This window comes from Aythya ferina (genome assembly GCF_964211825.1).
Source record: "Aythya ferina genome assembly, chromosome: 31".
NCBI classification, from domain to species: Eukaryota; Metazoa; Chordata; class Aves; order Anseriformes; family Anatidae; genus Aythya; species Aythya ferina.
In genome coordinates this window covers 2,185,414-2,199,869 of record NC_140328.1, presented here as the reverse complement: position 1 = coordinate 2,199,869, position 14,456 = coordinate 2,185,414, and the positions used below count along the sequence as shown (strand labels likewise).

General features: G+C 61.8%; 1 protein-coding gene and 1 long non-coding RNA gene across 3 annotated transcripts; one reads left to right on the top strand and one right to left on the bottom strand.

Annotated features, from left to right (window-relative positions):
- The first annotated feature begins 268 nt into the window (after positions 1–268).
- On the top strand, positions 269–11,275 carry LRRC4B (leucine rich repeat containing 4B). Of its 2 annotated transcripts, none has more exons than XM_084501495.1 (2): positions 269–608; positions 8,570–11,275. In XM_084501495.1, the coding sequence occupies exon 2, from the start codon at positions 8,610–8,612 to the stop codon at positions 10,563–10,565; it is 1,956 nt and encodes a 651-aa protein (XP_084357621.1). In that variant the 5' UTR covers positions 269–608; positions 8,570–8,609; the 3' UTR covers positions 10,566–11,275. The 2 variants fall into 2 exon arrangements, with proteins under 2 accessions (XP_084357621.1, XP_084357622.1); XM_084501496.1 differs by lacking the exon at positions 269–608 and adding an exon at positions 5,754–5,776.
- A 197-nt stretch (positions 11,276–11,472) lies between these two features.
- Positions 11,473–13,134, bottom strand: LOC311425555. Its single transcript, XR_014686371.1, has 2 exons — positions 13,032–13,134; positions 11,473–12,997 (listed from the first exon to the last, which is right to left on the bottom strand). It is a non-coding gene; the product is annotated as an uncharacterized lncRNA (long non-coding RNA).
- Between the last annotated feature and the right edge of the window lie 1,322 nt (positions 13,135–14,456).

The following is a 14,456-nucleotide window of genomic DNA, read 5'->3' as shown; positions in this document are numbered from 1 at the left end:
GACAGGGGGACATTGGGGACATTGGGACATGGGGACACTGGGATTTGGGGACACGGGGACACCGGGATTTGGGGATTTGGGGACACGGGGGACACCCGCCCGCCGTGGGGTCGCAGCGCGGGGTCCCGCGCTGGGCGTGGCCCCGCCCCCTTCCCCAGGCCCCACCCCCTTTCCCCCCTTCCCCCTCCCCATCTCCCCCCCTCCCCTCCCCCCGAGGCAGCGCCGCCGCGCTCGGGCTGAGCCCGAGCCGAGCCGAACCCGAGCCGAGCGGAGCCGAACCCGAGCCGAGCGGAGCCGAACCCGAGCCGAGCCGAGCCGAAGGCGCCCGAACCCGGACCCGAAGGCGGCCGAACCCGAACCGAGCCCCCGAGCGGAGCCGAACCCGAGCCGAACCCGAGCCGAGCGGAGCCGAACCGAGCCCGAGCGGAGCCGAACGGAGCCGAACGGAGCCGAGCGGCTCCGAAGCCGAGCCCGGACCCCAGCCGGAGCCGGAGCCGGAGCCGGAGCCGAAGCGGAGTCGAACCGGAGCCGAACCGGAGCGGAACCGGAGCGGCCCCGGCGCCCCTGGAGCGCGGCGGGGGCTGAGCGCGATGCTGCGGCCCGGCCCGGTGAGTGCGGCCCCGGGATCCCAGTACAGACCAGTGCCTGCATCCCTCCCAGTATAGACCAGTGCCTGCATCCCCCGCCCAGTATGGACCAGTGCCCGCATCCTCCCAGTATAGACCAGTTTCCCTGCACCCTCCCAGTACAGACCAGTGCCCCTGCATCCCTCCCAGTCCAGCCCAGTGCCCCTGAATCCCTCCCAGTTCCCCTGCAGCCCTCCTGGGAGGGACCAGTTCCCTCCCCTGCATCCCTCCCAGTACAAACCAGTCCCCCCCGTTGCAACCCCCCTGCCCAGGCCAGCTCCTCATCCACCCTCCCAGTATATCCCAGTCCCCCCTGGCACCCCCCCAGTATAGACCAGTCCCTGCCCGGCATCCCCCAGTATGAACCACTCCCCATCTTCCTCCCCCCAGTACAAACCAGTCCCCACCTCCCAGTACAGCCCAATCCCCCCAGTACAGACCGATCCCCTCCCAGTACAACCCAATCCCTCCCTGCATCCCCCCCCAGTACAAACCAGTTCCCCCCCCCAACCCCCCAACCCCTCCCCCCGCGCTCTGGGGACCCTCCCCTATGGGGGGGGGGAGGGGCGGGGGGGGGGGGGGGACAATTTGGGGGTCCCCAATTTGGGGGGGGGGCAATTTGGGGGTCCCCAATTTGGGGGGGGGGGGATGCGCAGCGCCACGGTGATGGTTGCCGCGGCGACGGGAGCCCATGGAGATGGGGGGGGGGATGCGGTGAGGCCTGACCCCCCCCCAGCCTCTATAGGGGCTTCCCTCCCCCCCCCCCCGGCCCTATAGGAGCTCTAAGGACCTATAAGGGCTTTGCTGGTGTCCCCCCCGGCCCTATAGCCCCCCCCCCAGCCCTGCTGCCCCCCCCCCCCGGGCCCTATAGGGGCTGTAGGGCCTCTCCTGCCCCCCCTCCCTGGTCCTATAGGAGCTATAGGGGCTGCCGACCCCCCGGCATCCCGCTCATCCTATAGGGCCACCCCCCCCTCCCCCCCGGCTCCATAGGGGCTCTCTGCCCGGCCTCTCTCACCCCATAGGTCCCCCCCCCGGCCCTATAGGGGCAGCTCTGGTCCTCCTCTACCCCATAGGGGCACCCCCGGATGTATAGGATCTATAGGCCCCCTCCTGCCCCCCCCCCCCTCCTGCCATAGAGGCTCTAAGGGACCCCCAGCCTCACCTATAGGTGCTGCAGGGCCCCTTCCCCGGCCCTATAGGGACCGTTTGCCTGACCCTATAGGGACTATAGCCCCACCCCCCCCATCAGGTTCCCCACAGGGGCTATAGGGACCCCCCGCGCCCCCCAGCCCCATAAAATCTATAGGGGTCCCTCCAGTCATCCCCCCCCCATAGGGGCTATAGGGACCCCTGCAGCCTCGCCGGGCTGTAGCTTCCCCCATCCCCCTGGCCCTATAGGGGCTATAGGGCCCCCCAGCAGGCGCTGTCCAGCTCTCACCCACCCCATAGGGGCTATAGGGTCCCCCTTGTCCTTATTGCCCCCCCAACGGCCTGACGGGGCCTCCCCTTGCAGCCCTGGAGGAGCTATAGGGCCTCCTCAACCTATTGCTCCCCCCCCGGCCCTATAGGGACTATAGGGGTCCCCCCACGTGCTACCTGGCTTCCCCTACTCCAGAGATGCCATAGGGCCCCCCCCGACCCTATAGGGCTCCCCTGGCTCTATAGGGGCCCCACACACACCCCCTATAGGGTTCCCCTGGCTCTATAGGGGCTCTGGGACACCCCCCAATAGGGTTCTGCTGACTTTATGGTGGCTTTAGGACCCCTTCACCCTATAGGGCTTCCCTGGCTCTATAGGGGATACGGGGCTCCCCATCCTACAGCACTCCCCTGGCTCTCTGTAGGGGCTGTAGGACCCCTCTCACCCTATAGGACTCCCTTGGCTGTATAGGGGCTATAGGACACCTCCCCTATAGGGCTCTCCTGGCTTGATAGGGGCTATAGGACCCCCCCTCACCCTATAGGGCTCCCCTGGCTCTATCGGACCCCCCCGTAGGGCTCCCCTGGCTCTATAGGGGCTATAGGAACCCCCCTCACCCTATAGAGCTCCCCTGACTCTATAGACCCCCCCCATAGGGCTTCCCTGGCTCTATAGGACCCCCATATAGGGCTCCCCTGGCTCTATAGCGGCTATAGGACCCCCCCTCACCCTATAGGGCTCCCCTGGCTCTATAGGACACCCCCATAGGGCTCCCCTGGCTCTATAGGGGCTATAGGAACCCCCTAGACCCTACAGGGCTCCCCTGACTCTATAGGACCCCCCCATAGGGCTCCCCTGGCTCTATAGGGGCTATAGGAACCCCCTAGACCCTATAGGGCTCCCCTTGACTCTCTAGGACCCCCCCGTAGGGCTCCCCAGGCTCTATAGGGGCTATAGGGCCCCCAGCTTCCTTCCAGGACCATCAAACTGGTCCCAGTTCCCTGGCTCTACTGGGGGTGTCTCGTGGGGGGGTGTGTGTGTGTGTGCACGTGTGTGCGTGTGTGTGCACGTGGGGGGGGAGGGGGTTGCACGTGTGCTTTGCGTGCTTGTGCGTGTGCAAACACGAGCGTGTGTGTGCAAGCGTGCACACGCGCGCGCACGGCCCAGCTTTGCACCCTCGTGCCCCCCCCGTGCACGCCCTCGTGCACGCCCTCGTGCAAAGCCGGCCGCCTCGCACGCTCCTCGTGCACCCCCCCCCCCCGGCGGCTTGCACCCGGCCTTGCACGCTCCCCGTGCGCGGCCCGGCTCGTTAATTTAACGCTCAATTAACTCATTGCCGGGTGCAGTGCACTGCACGGGGGGGTGGGGGGGGACGGGGGACGCGTGCAGTGCACGGGGGCATTTTGGGGTGCACGGCCCAGCGCTGCTCGGGGGTGCAGTGCACGAGGGGTGTGCAGTGCAATTCTGGGGTGCAGCGCAGTGTGCAGTGCAATTTTGGGGTGCAGTGCATCATGCAATGCAAATTTGGGGGGGCGCAGTGCAGTGTGCAAAGCAATTTTGGGGTGCAGCGCAGTGTGCAGTGCAATTTTGGAGTGCAGTGCATCGTGCAGTGCAAATGGGGGGGTGCAGTGCAGCGTGCAGTGCAATTTTTGGGGCGCAGTGCAATGTGCAGCGCAATTTTGGGGGGGTGCAGTGCAGTGTGCAATGCAATTTCGGGGTGCAGTGCATCATGCAGTGCAAATGGGGGGGTGCAGTGCAGTGTGCAATGCAATTTTGGGGTGCAGTGCATCGTGCAGTGCAAATTGGGGGGGTTGCAGTGCAATGTGCAATGCAATTTTGGGGTGCAGCGCAGCGATTTTGGTGCAGCTGAGGGTGCAGTGCACTTTGGGGTGCAGTGCACGTGGGGGGGGGGACACACACACGTGCAATGCCAGGGGGTGTGTGCAGTGCTGGGGGGGCCCCGTGCAATTTGGGGGGGGGGGGGGCTGTGTGCAATGCTGGGGGGGGTCTTTGCAGTGTGTGTGGGGTCTTTGCAGTGAGGGGGGGGCTGTGCAGTGCTGGGGGGGGGCATGCAATGCCGGGAGGTGCTGCTTGCAGCGCCGGGGGCTCCGTGCAATGCTCGGGGGCCTTGTGCAATGCTGGGGGGGTCCGTGCAATGCTGGGGGGGTCCGTGCAATGCCGGGGGGGGCTGTGCAATGTTGGGGGGGGTCTGTGCAGTGCTGGGGGGGGTCTGTGCAATGCTGGGGGGGGTCTGTGCAGTGCTGGGGGGGTCCATGCAGTGCCGGGGGCCACGGGCGCTGCTGCTCGGGGCCGCGGCAGCCGCGGGGGCCGCTGGGCCGGGGGGGCGGCGGGGGCTGCACCGCCGTGTGCTTGGAAAGACTAATGAGGGGGGGGGGGGGGGCTGGGGGGGGGTAAGGGGGGAAGTGATGCAAAAAAGGGGGTGCAGAAAGGGAGGGGTGCAAGAAGGGGGTGCGAGGAAGAGGCAGAAGATGGGGGCAAAAGGGGGGGGGAGGGAGGGAAATGGGGTGCAAGGAAGCGCAAAGGGGGGGTGCAAGGGGGGGATGGGCAAGGAAGGGGGGCAAAAAGGGGGTGCACAAAGGGGGGGTGCAAGGGGGGTGCAAGAAGCAGCGCTGCAAGAAAGGAGGGTGCACAGGAGTAATGCAAGCTGGGGTGCAAGAAAGATGCAAAAAGGGGCGCAAGGGGCGTTGCAAGAGAGGGGGGGGCAGAAAGAAGGGGTGCAAGAAATTGGGGTGCAAAGGGGGTGCAAGGGGGGGTGCAGGGAGAAGGGGTGCAATGAGGAGGGGTGCAAAAAGAGGTGCAAGAAGGAGCGACGGAAGAGGGGAGGGTGCAGAAAGATGGGGTGCAAAGGAGGGGTGCAAGGAGGCGGGGAGCAAGGAGGGGGCACAAAAGTGATGCAAGTTGGGGGGGGCGAGGTAAAACAAGGCAAGGAGGGGGGGCAAGAAAAATGGGGGCAAGAAAAATGGGGGCAAGGAGGGCAAATGCAGGATGGGGTGCAAGAAAGTGTGGTGCAAGTTGGTGGGGGGTGCAAGGAGGGGGTGCAAGGAGGGGGGGGTGCAAAAAGGAGGTGCAAGGAGGAGCGGTGCAAGGAGGATGGCTGCAAGACGGGGTGCACGAAGGGGGGGTGCAAGAGGGGCACCAGGGAAGTGGTGCAAGATGGGGTGCAGGAAAAAAGGGATGCAAAAGAGGGGTGCGAAGGAGAGGGGTGCAAGGAGGAAGGGTGCAAGAAGGGATGGCAGGGTGAAGAATTCAAGAAGGGGGGGTGCAAGAAGGGGTTCAGGAGGGGGTGCAAGAAGGGGGTGCAAGGAGGAGGGATGCAAGAAAATGATGCAAGCTGCAGGTGCAAAGAAGGAATGGTGCAAGAACGCGATGCAAGCTGGGGGTGCGAGGAGGAGGGGTGCAAAAAGGGGTGCAAAAAGGGGTGCAGAAAGGGTGGGGGGGGCAAGAGGGGGTGCAGGGAGCGGGGCCGCAGCGCTGGGCGCAGCCCCCGGTGCAGGCCGGGGCTGCAGCGGAGAAGCCGGCGGGAGGGGGGGGGCGCAAAAGGGGGGGGGGCAGGAAGGGGAAGGGGGCGCGGGGGGGGTGGGAGCAGGAAGGGGGAGGGCAGGAAGGGGAAGGGGGGAGGAAGAGGAGGAGGAGGAGGAGGAGGAGGACGAAGGCGGCGCGGCCGAGGGTGCTGGGTGCAGGCGGGGCCCCCCCCCCCCCGGCGGGGACGGTGCGTGCGTTGGCACCCATGGGTGCGGGGAGGGGAGGGGGGGGCGTTGCACACGCGTGTGCATGCACGGGGGGGGGGGGGGATGTGCACAAGCACGCATGAATGGGGAGGGGGAAGGGGGCCGGGCGCGCGCAGGGTGCAGGGATTGGGAGGAGGGAGGGGGCGCAGGCGTGGGCGTGCGCACGGGCGGGGTTTGCACGCGCGCGTGCACCACGCAGGTGGATGTGAGCGTGGAAATTTGGGATGGGGGGGGGACTCACGCGCGTGTGTGCATGCACGTGGGTGTGTGCAGGGAGGAGCATGCACGTGGCGAGGGTATGAGGTGGTGTTGCACACGCGTGTGCACGCACATGGGTGCATGGATGGATGCAAGGATGCGGCTGCACACGCGTGTGCATGGTGTGGGTGCGCGCAGGGGGTGTTTGCACGTGGATATGTGAAGAGATGGGGTTGCACGCACGTTGTGCTTGCACATGGGTGTGTGCATGCATCTGGGCTGCAGTGGGGTTGCGTGCATGTGCATGCACAGGTGAGCACACACGTGTGCAAGGGTGGGGTTGCACACGTGTGGCACACGTGGTTCTGTGCAGGGAGGTGTGCGTGCATGGATGAATTGCACATTTGCACATGGATGTGTGCACTGATGGGTTTGCACACTCGTGTCTGCATGCACAGAGAAGCGCATGTTCGTTTGTGCAAGGATGGAGTTGCACAAGTGTTTGTGCACAGAGATGTATGTGGGCATAAGTGGGCAAACACGAGTGTGAGTGTGCAGGGAGGTGTGTGTGCATTTGTTTGGAGAGTTGCACATGTGTGTGTGTGCACGTAGAAGTGTGTGCATGTGGATTTATGAAGCAATGGGGTTGCACATGTGTGTGCACCTGGATGTATGCAAGGAGGAGTGTGTGGCTGTGCGTGCACGCAGATGTGTTCCAGGATGTGTGTTTGGGACTGGCATGGTGTTGCACACACGTGTGCACATACATGGATATGTGCAAGGATGAGGAGGGAGTGTTCAGGGAGGGGGTTGCACATGTGTGTGCTTGCACACCTGCTTGCACTCCCACAGGTGTACACCTGGGTGCGTGTGCACGTGTATGCATGCTTGGCTGCCCAAACGTGTGCACTTGCACATGGAGGTGTGTACACATGTGCTTGTGTCACAACAGGCTGTGTGTGTGTGTGTGCGCAACTGCAGGCACCTTGGTGTGTGCAGGGATGTGCATGCACACACGTGTGCAGTGCTGGGAGCCACTCATGGGCGCTCCATGGTGCTGGGTGCTGTTGGGAGGCATGGGACTTGCAGCAATCATGCATGCAAGGTGCATTGCACGGCCACTGCATGGCCCACATTGCACTGACATGGCTGTGCAAAGTGCAGCTGCATTGCTTACACACATGTGCAAAGCATTGCACAGCCCTTGCACGGTGATTTTGCATCAAGCTGCCTGTGCACAGTGCATTTCATTGCTTCGCACACTCACAATGCATTGCATGGCCCTTGCATAGTGCACATTGCACCAAGGTATCCATGAACATTGCTTTGGATTGCGTTTGCATGTGCACAATGCGTTGCGTCGCCCATGCATTTTACACCAGTATGGTGCATTTCATTGCCTGTGCACGTGCACAGTGCATTGCATTGCCTGTGGCTGGTGCACTGCTTTTTTGGTGCACACATGCTGTGCATTACATGGCCTGCGCATGGTGCAGATTTGCACTGAGCTACCTGTGCATGGTGCATTGCACTGCTCATGCACATGCAGGATGCCTTTCATTGCTTCTTTATGGTGCATATCGCAGCAAGGTGGCCATGCAGGATGCATTGCACTGCACATGCACATGCAACATGCATTGCATGGCCTGTGCACAGTGCAGCACATCAATCATGCCCGCACACAACATGTTGCATTGCCCTTGCATGATGCACTAAGCTACCCATGCATAATGCATTGCATTGACCATGCCCATGCATGACATGTTGCATTGACCATACACTGTGCATATTGCACCAAACTGCCCATGCATGATGCATTACATTACATTGACTGTGCCCATGCATGACACAGGTTGCACTGCCTGTGCATGGTGCAAATTGCACCGAACTGCCTGTATGTGGTGCATTGCATTAACTATGCCCATGCACAATCCATTGCACTGGGCATGCACAGTGCACATTGCACCAAGCTCCCTGTACATGGCGCATTGCATCAACCATGCCCATGCACAACGTATTGCATTGCCTGTGCATGGTGCATATTGCACGGAGCTGCCCATGCACGATGCATGGCATCAACCTTGCCCATGCATGACATGTTGCACCAACCATGCATGGTGCATATTACACAGAGCTGCCTGTGCATGGTGCATGGCGTCAACTTTTCCCATGCACAATGCGTTGCATGGTCCATGCAGCATGAATATTGCTCTGAGCTGCCCGTGCACAGTGCACTGCATCAAGCATGTCCATGCATGCTACCTTGCACTGCTCCCACGTGGTGCATATTGTACAGAACTGCTTCTACACGATGCGTTGCATCAACCATGCCCATGCACGACACGTTGCACCATCCATGCATGGTGCATGTTGCATGGAACTGCTTATACACGATGAATTGCATCAACGTTGCCTATGCACGACATGTTGCATCACCCGTGCATGGTGCAAATTGCACCGAGCTGCCCATGCATGGCTCATTGCACCACCAGGGCACCCCCAATCAGCCCCGCACCCCCTCCTTTGCTCCCCCTCTTGCTGCCCCCCCTTCTAACCCTTCTCCCCTCGCCTTGCAGCACCACCCGGGCCCCTGAAGCCAGAGGATGCCCCTTGGCCATGCCGGCGCCCCTTAGGATGCCGCTGCCGCCGGCGCCGGCGCTGCTGCTGCTGCTGCTGCTGCTGCTGGCCCCGGCGGCGCCGGCGGCCGCCCCCACCTCCTGCCCCGCCGCCTGCTCGTGCAGCAACCAGGCCAGCCGGGTGATCTGCACCCGCCGGGAGCTGCTGGAGGTGCCGGCCAGCATCTCGGTCAACACCCGCTACCTGAACCTGCAGGAGAACCACATCCAGGTGATCCGCACCGACACCTTCAAGCACCTGCGGCACCTGGAGATCCTGCAGCTGAGCCGCAACCTGGTGCGCAAGGTGGAGGTGGGCGCCTTCAACGGCCTGCCCAACCTCAACACGCTGGAGCTCTTCGACAACCGCCTCACCACCGTGCCCACCCAGGCCTTCGAGTACCTCTCCAAGCTGCGGGAGCTGTGGCTGCGCAACAACCCCATCGAGAGCATCCCCTCCTACGCCTTCAACCGCGTCCCCTCCTTGCGCCGCTTGGACCTGGGCGAGCTGAAGCGCTTGGAGTACATCTCGGAGGCGGCGTTCGAGGGCTTGGTCAACCTGCGCTACCTGAACCTGGGCATGTGCAACCTGAAGGAGATCCCCAACCTGACGGCCCTGGTGCGCCTGGAGGAGCTGGAGCTCTCGGGGAACCGCCTGGGCCGCGTCCGGCCGGGCTCCTTCCAGGGGCTGAGCAGCTTGAGGAAGCTGTGGTTGATGCACGCCAGGGTGGCGGCGGTGGAGCGCAACGCCTTCGACGACCTGAAGGCGTTGGAGGAGCTCAACCTGGCGCACAACGAGCTGGCCTCGCTGCCCCACGACCTCTTCGCCCCCTTGCACCGCCTGGAGCGGGTCCACCTGCACCACAACCCCTGGCGCTGCGACTGCGACGTCCTCTGGCTGTCCTGGTGGCTCCGCGAGACCGTCCCCAGCAACACCAGCTGCTGCGCCCGCTGTCACGCCCCGCCGCCCTTGCGGGGACGCTACCTGGGCGAGCTGGAGCCCGGCCACTTCACCTGCTACGCGCCCGTCATCGTGGAGCCCCCCGCCGACCTCAACGTCACCGAGGGGATGGCGGCCGAGCTCAAGTGCCGCACCGGCACCGCCATGACCTCGGTCAACTGGCTGACGCCCAACGGGACGCTGATGACGCACGGCTCCTACCGGGTGCGCATCTCCGTCCTGCACGACGGCACGCTCAACTTCACCAACGTCACCGTGCAGGACACGGGGCAGTACACCTGCATGGTCACCAACGCCGCCGGCAACACCACCGCCTCGGCCACGCTCAACGTCTCGGCCGCCGATGCCGCCGCCGCCGCCGCCGCCGCCGCCGCCGCCGCCGCCACCGGCTACACCTACTTCACCACCGTCACGGTGGAGACCACCGACGCCGGCGGCGAAGAGCCGGCCCCGCAGACGGCCCCGGCGCCCACGGCGGGCTGGGAGGCGGCGGGCGGCTCCACGGCGGCCCCGGCCACCCGCGCCACCGGCAAGCCCTTCACCGTCCCCATCACGGCGGCGGCGGCGGGGGGGGCGGGCGGCGGCGGCTTGCAGGACCTGGACGACGTGCTGAAGACCACCAAGATCATCATCGGCTGCTTCGTGGCCATCACCTTCATGGCGGCCGTCATGCTGGTGGCTTTCTACAAGCTCCGCAAGCAGCACCAGCGCCACAAGCACCGGGGCGGCCCCGCGCGCGCCGTGGAGATCGTCAACGTGGAGGACGAGCTGGCGGGGGCGGCTGGGGGCGCCGGGGGGGGGCCGGCCGGGGACAGCCGGCTGGCGCTGCCGGCCTTGGAGCGCGACCACCTCGACCGCTACGCCGCCTTCGCCGCCCACTACGGCAACAGCGGGGCGGCGCTGGGCTGCGGCAAGAACCCGCTGCTCAACTCCGTGCACGAACCGCTGCTCTTCAAGAGCCCCTCCAAGGAGAACGTGCAGGAGACGCAGATCTGACCCCCCCTCCCCCCCCCTGTACGCACCCCAAAACTCCCCCTCCCGCCCCGCGTCCCCGCCCCGACGCTGCCCCCTTCTCCCCCCCCCATCCTAGGGGGGGCGATGGAGGGAGCAGGGGGGTGCACGGGGGCGGGCGGTGCATGGGGTCGGGGCCAAGGGCTGCGGCGGGGGTGGGCGACGCGCAGCTTTTTGCAGCGAAGCGCTTGTGCGGTGCACAGGGGTGGGCGACGCACAGGGGGTCGTAGCGAAGCGCTTGTGCAGTGCAGGGGGTTGTGCGACGCACTGACTTTTGCAGTGAAGAAGTTCTCGTGCAAGGCACGGTGATGTGCAGTGCACAGGCTTTCTGCAGTGAAAAACGTGTGTGATGCACGGTGTTGTGCAATGCACCAGCTTTTGCAGTGAAGGACCCGTGCAATGCATGGCACCGTGCAACGCACTGACTTCTGAAATGAAGTTCTCATGCAGTGCACAGTGTTGTGCAATGCACCAACTTTTGCAATGAGGTACCTGTGCAGTGTATAGTGTTGTACAATGCACTGACTTCTGCAATTAAGTTCTCATGCAATGCACAATACTGTGCAGTGCACCAACTTTTGCAATGAAGTACTTGTGCAATGCACAATACTGTGCAGTGCACCAACTTTTGCAATGAAGTACTTGTGCAATGCACAATACTGTGCAGTGCAGCAACTTTTGCAATGAAGTACCTGTGCAGTTCACAGTGTTGTGCAATGCACAGGTTTTTTCATTGAAGTACCCGTGCAATGCACAGTGTTGTGCAACGCACTGACTTTTTCAATGAGGTACCTGTCCAATGCACGGCACTGTGCAATGCACTGATTTTTGCAATGAAACACTTGTGCAATGCATAGTGTTGTGCAATGCGCAGACTTTTTGCAATGAAACACTTGGGTGATGCATGGTGTTGTGCAATGTACTGCTCTTTGCAATAAAGCACTTGTGCAATGCACAGTATTGTGCGGTGCACAGGCTTTTGCAAAGAAGCACTTGTGCAATGCACAGTGATGTGCAGTGCACAGTTTTTTTCAGTGAAGGACTTGTGCGATGAATGAGGTTATGCGGTGTACAACTTATTGCAATGAAGGAGTTGTGTGATGCATGGCATTGCGCAATACACGGGCTTTTGCAGTGAAGGAGTTGTGCAATGCACATTGTTGTGCAAAGCACAGCCTTCAATGAAGCCCTTTGTAATGCACAGTGCTGCACGATGTGTAATGCACAGCATTGCACAATGCACGGGCTTTTGCAGTAAAGTTGTGCAATGTGTTGTGCAAAACACTGGCTTTACAATGAAGGACTTGTGCTACTTGTGCCATGCACAGTGTTGTGCAATGCACGGGCTTTTCCAATGAAGCACTTGTGCAACTCACAGCATTGTGCAGTGCACAGGCTTTTGCAGTGAAGCAGTTGTGCAATGCACAGTGTTGTGCAAAGCACAGGCTTCTGCAATGAGGGCCTTGTGCAGTGCACAGTGCCATGCAATACACAGGGTTTTGCAATGAAAGAATTGTGCAATGGACATTGTCGTGCAATGCACAGGCTTTTGCAGTGAAGGCCTGGTGCAATGCATGCACTTTGGCAGTGAAGGATTTGTGCCATGCACAACTGTCAGTAGTGAAGGACTCGTGCAATGAACAGTGCTGCACAATGCACAGCCTTCTGCAATGAAAACCGTGTGCAATGCACAGGTTTCTGTGGTGAAGCAGCATTGCAATGCACAGTGCTGTGCAATGCATGATCTGCATTGAAGGAAGTGCGTAATGCACGGTATCATGCAGTGCACAGCATTTTGTAATGAAGACTTTGTGCAGCGCGTGGCCTTTTGCAATGAGGGGTTTGTGTGATGCACAGTGCTGTACAATGCACAACCTTGTGCAAAGAAGACCTTCTGTGGTGCAGTTTCTTGCAACGATGGAATTGTGTGATGTGTGGAGTTTTGTGATGCACAGCCTTGTGCCATGAAGCACTCGTGCAATGCACAGCCTTTTGCAGTGAAGTAGCTGTGCAATGCTCAGCGTTGTGCAATGCACTGTGTTTTGCAATGACTACCTTGTGGAATGCACAGGTTTCTTGCAATGAAGGGCTTGTGCGATGCACAGTGTTATGCAGTGCATGGCCTTTTGCAATGAAAGACTTGTGCAACGCCTGGCGTTGTGCAGCTCATGGCCTTTTGCATTGAAGGACTTGTGCAATGCTTGGGGTTGTGCAATGCACAGCTTCTGGTAATCAAGGACTTGTGCAATGCACAGTGTTCTTCAGTGGTGGCCTCGTGCAATCCACAGGGTTGTGCAATGCACAGGGTTCAGCAATGAACTGCTTGTGTGGTGCACAACCTTCTGCACTGGAGGTGCAGTGCACAGCGTTGTGCAATGGTAGCCTCATGCAATGCACAGCCTTGTGCAACGCACAGCCTTGTGCAGTGCACGGCCTTGTGCAATGCACGGCCTTGTGCAATGCACAGCCTTGTGCAATGCCTTTCGCAATTGACCACTTTCATGATGCACAAAATCGTGCAATGCATGGTGCTGTGCAGTGCACGGTGTTCTGCAACAAGGGCATCGTGCAGTGCACAACACTGTGCAGTGCACAGAAGCCTCGTGCGATGCACGGCTCCATGCAGTGCACAACCTTGTGCTGTGGAGCCCTTGTGCAAGGCACGACACTGTGCAATGTGTGGCCTCATGCAACGTGTGGCCTCGTGCGATGCACAACCTCATGCAATACAACCCCCCCCGTGCCAAGCACAGCCTCGTGCAACACAGGGCCTCGTGCAAAGCACGGCCTTGTGCCACCCAGCCCCACGTGCAATGCCTAGCCTTGTGCAATGGCAGCCTCGTGCAATGCACAGCATTGTGCGATGGCTGCCACAGGAGACGCTCAGCCCTCGTGCAACGTGCAGCCTTGTGCCCCCCTCGTGAGCACCTCCAAGGAGGATGTGCAAGGGACGCAGAAGGGAGGGCCTGGACAACGGGGGGCCTCGTGCAACACGGGGCCTCGTGCAACGGTGACGTCACGTGACAGCAGCCTTGTGCAACGGCAGCCTCGTGCAACACGGAGCCTTGTGCAACACGGAGCCTTGTGCAACATGGAGCCTCGTGCAACACGGAGCCTCGTGCAACGTGGGGGCCTCGTGCAATGTGGGGGCCTCGTGCAATGGTTGTGGAGCTGCAAACCCCTCCAGAGTGCCCCGAGACCGTGCGAGAGACACAGACGTGGTGGCCTCGTGCACCATGCGGCCTCGTGCAACACGGGCTCTTGTGCAATGGACTTGTGCAACGCGTGGCTGCGTGCACCGGCCTCGTGCACCGGCCTCGTGCAACACGGGGCCTCGTGCAGTGGCCGCCTGCCATGGACAAGTGCACCGGCCTCGTGCAACGCAGGGCCTCGTGCAAAGGCCTCGTGCAACGGACTCGTGCAAGGCGAGGCCTCGTGCAAGGGCCTCGTGCAACGCCCCGCGCCCCCCCCCCCGCGCTCTCGCTTGCTTGCGGCCCCCCCCACGCCGCCCCCCCTCCCCCCTCCCCTCCCCTCCACCCCCCTTCAAGGGGGCAGAAATAAAAAGGGGGGGGGGGGGGAAGGGGGGAAGGGGCGCAAAGGGGGGGAGGGGAGGGGCTGGGGGGGGGCCAAGGGGGGGCTTTTCTAGGCCCGGGGGGGGGATTTTTTAATTCGCCGCGGCCGACACTTTCCTATTTTAATAAAATCCATCACGGTGTTTCCAACCGCCGCCGGGAGCCTCTCTGGGGGGGGGGGTGGTGGAGGGGGGGGGGGAGGAAGGCGTGTGCTTGGCGTGTCCTTAGAGGGTTTTTTTGGGGTGAATTGGGGAGGATTTGGGAAAAATTTGGGCAGGTTTGGGGTGAATTTGGGGGTGTTTTG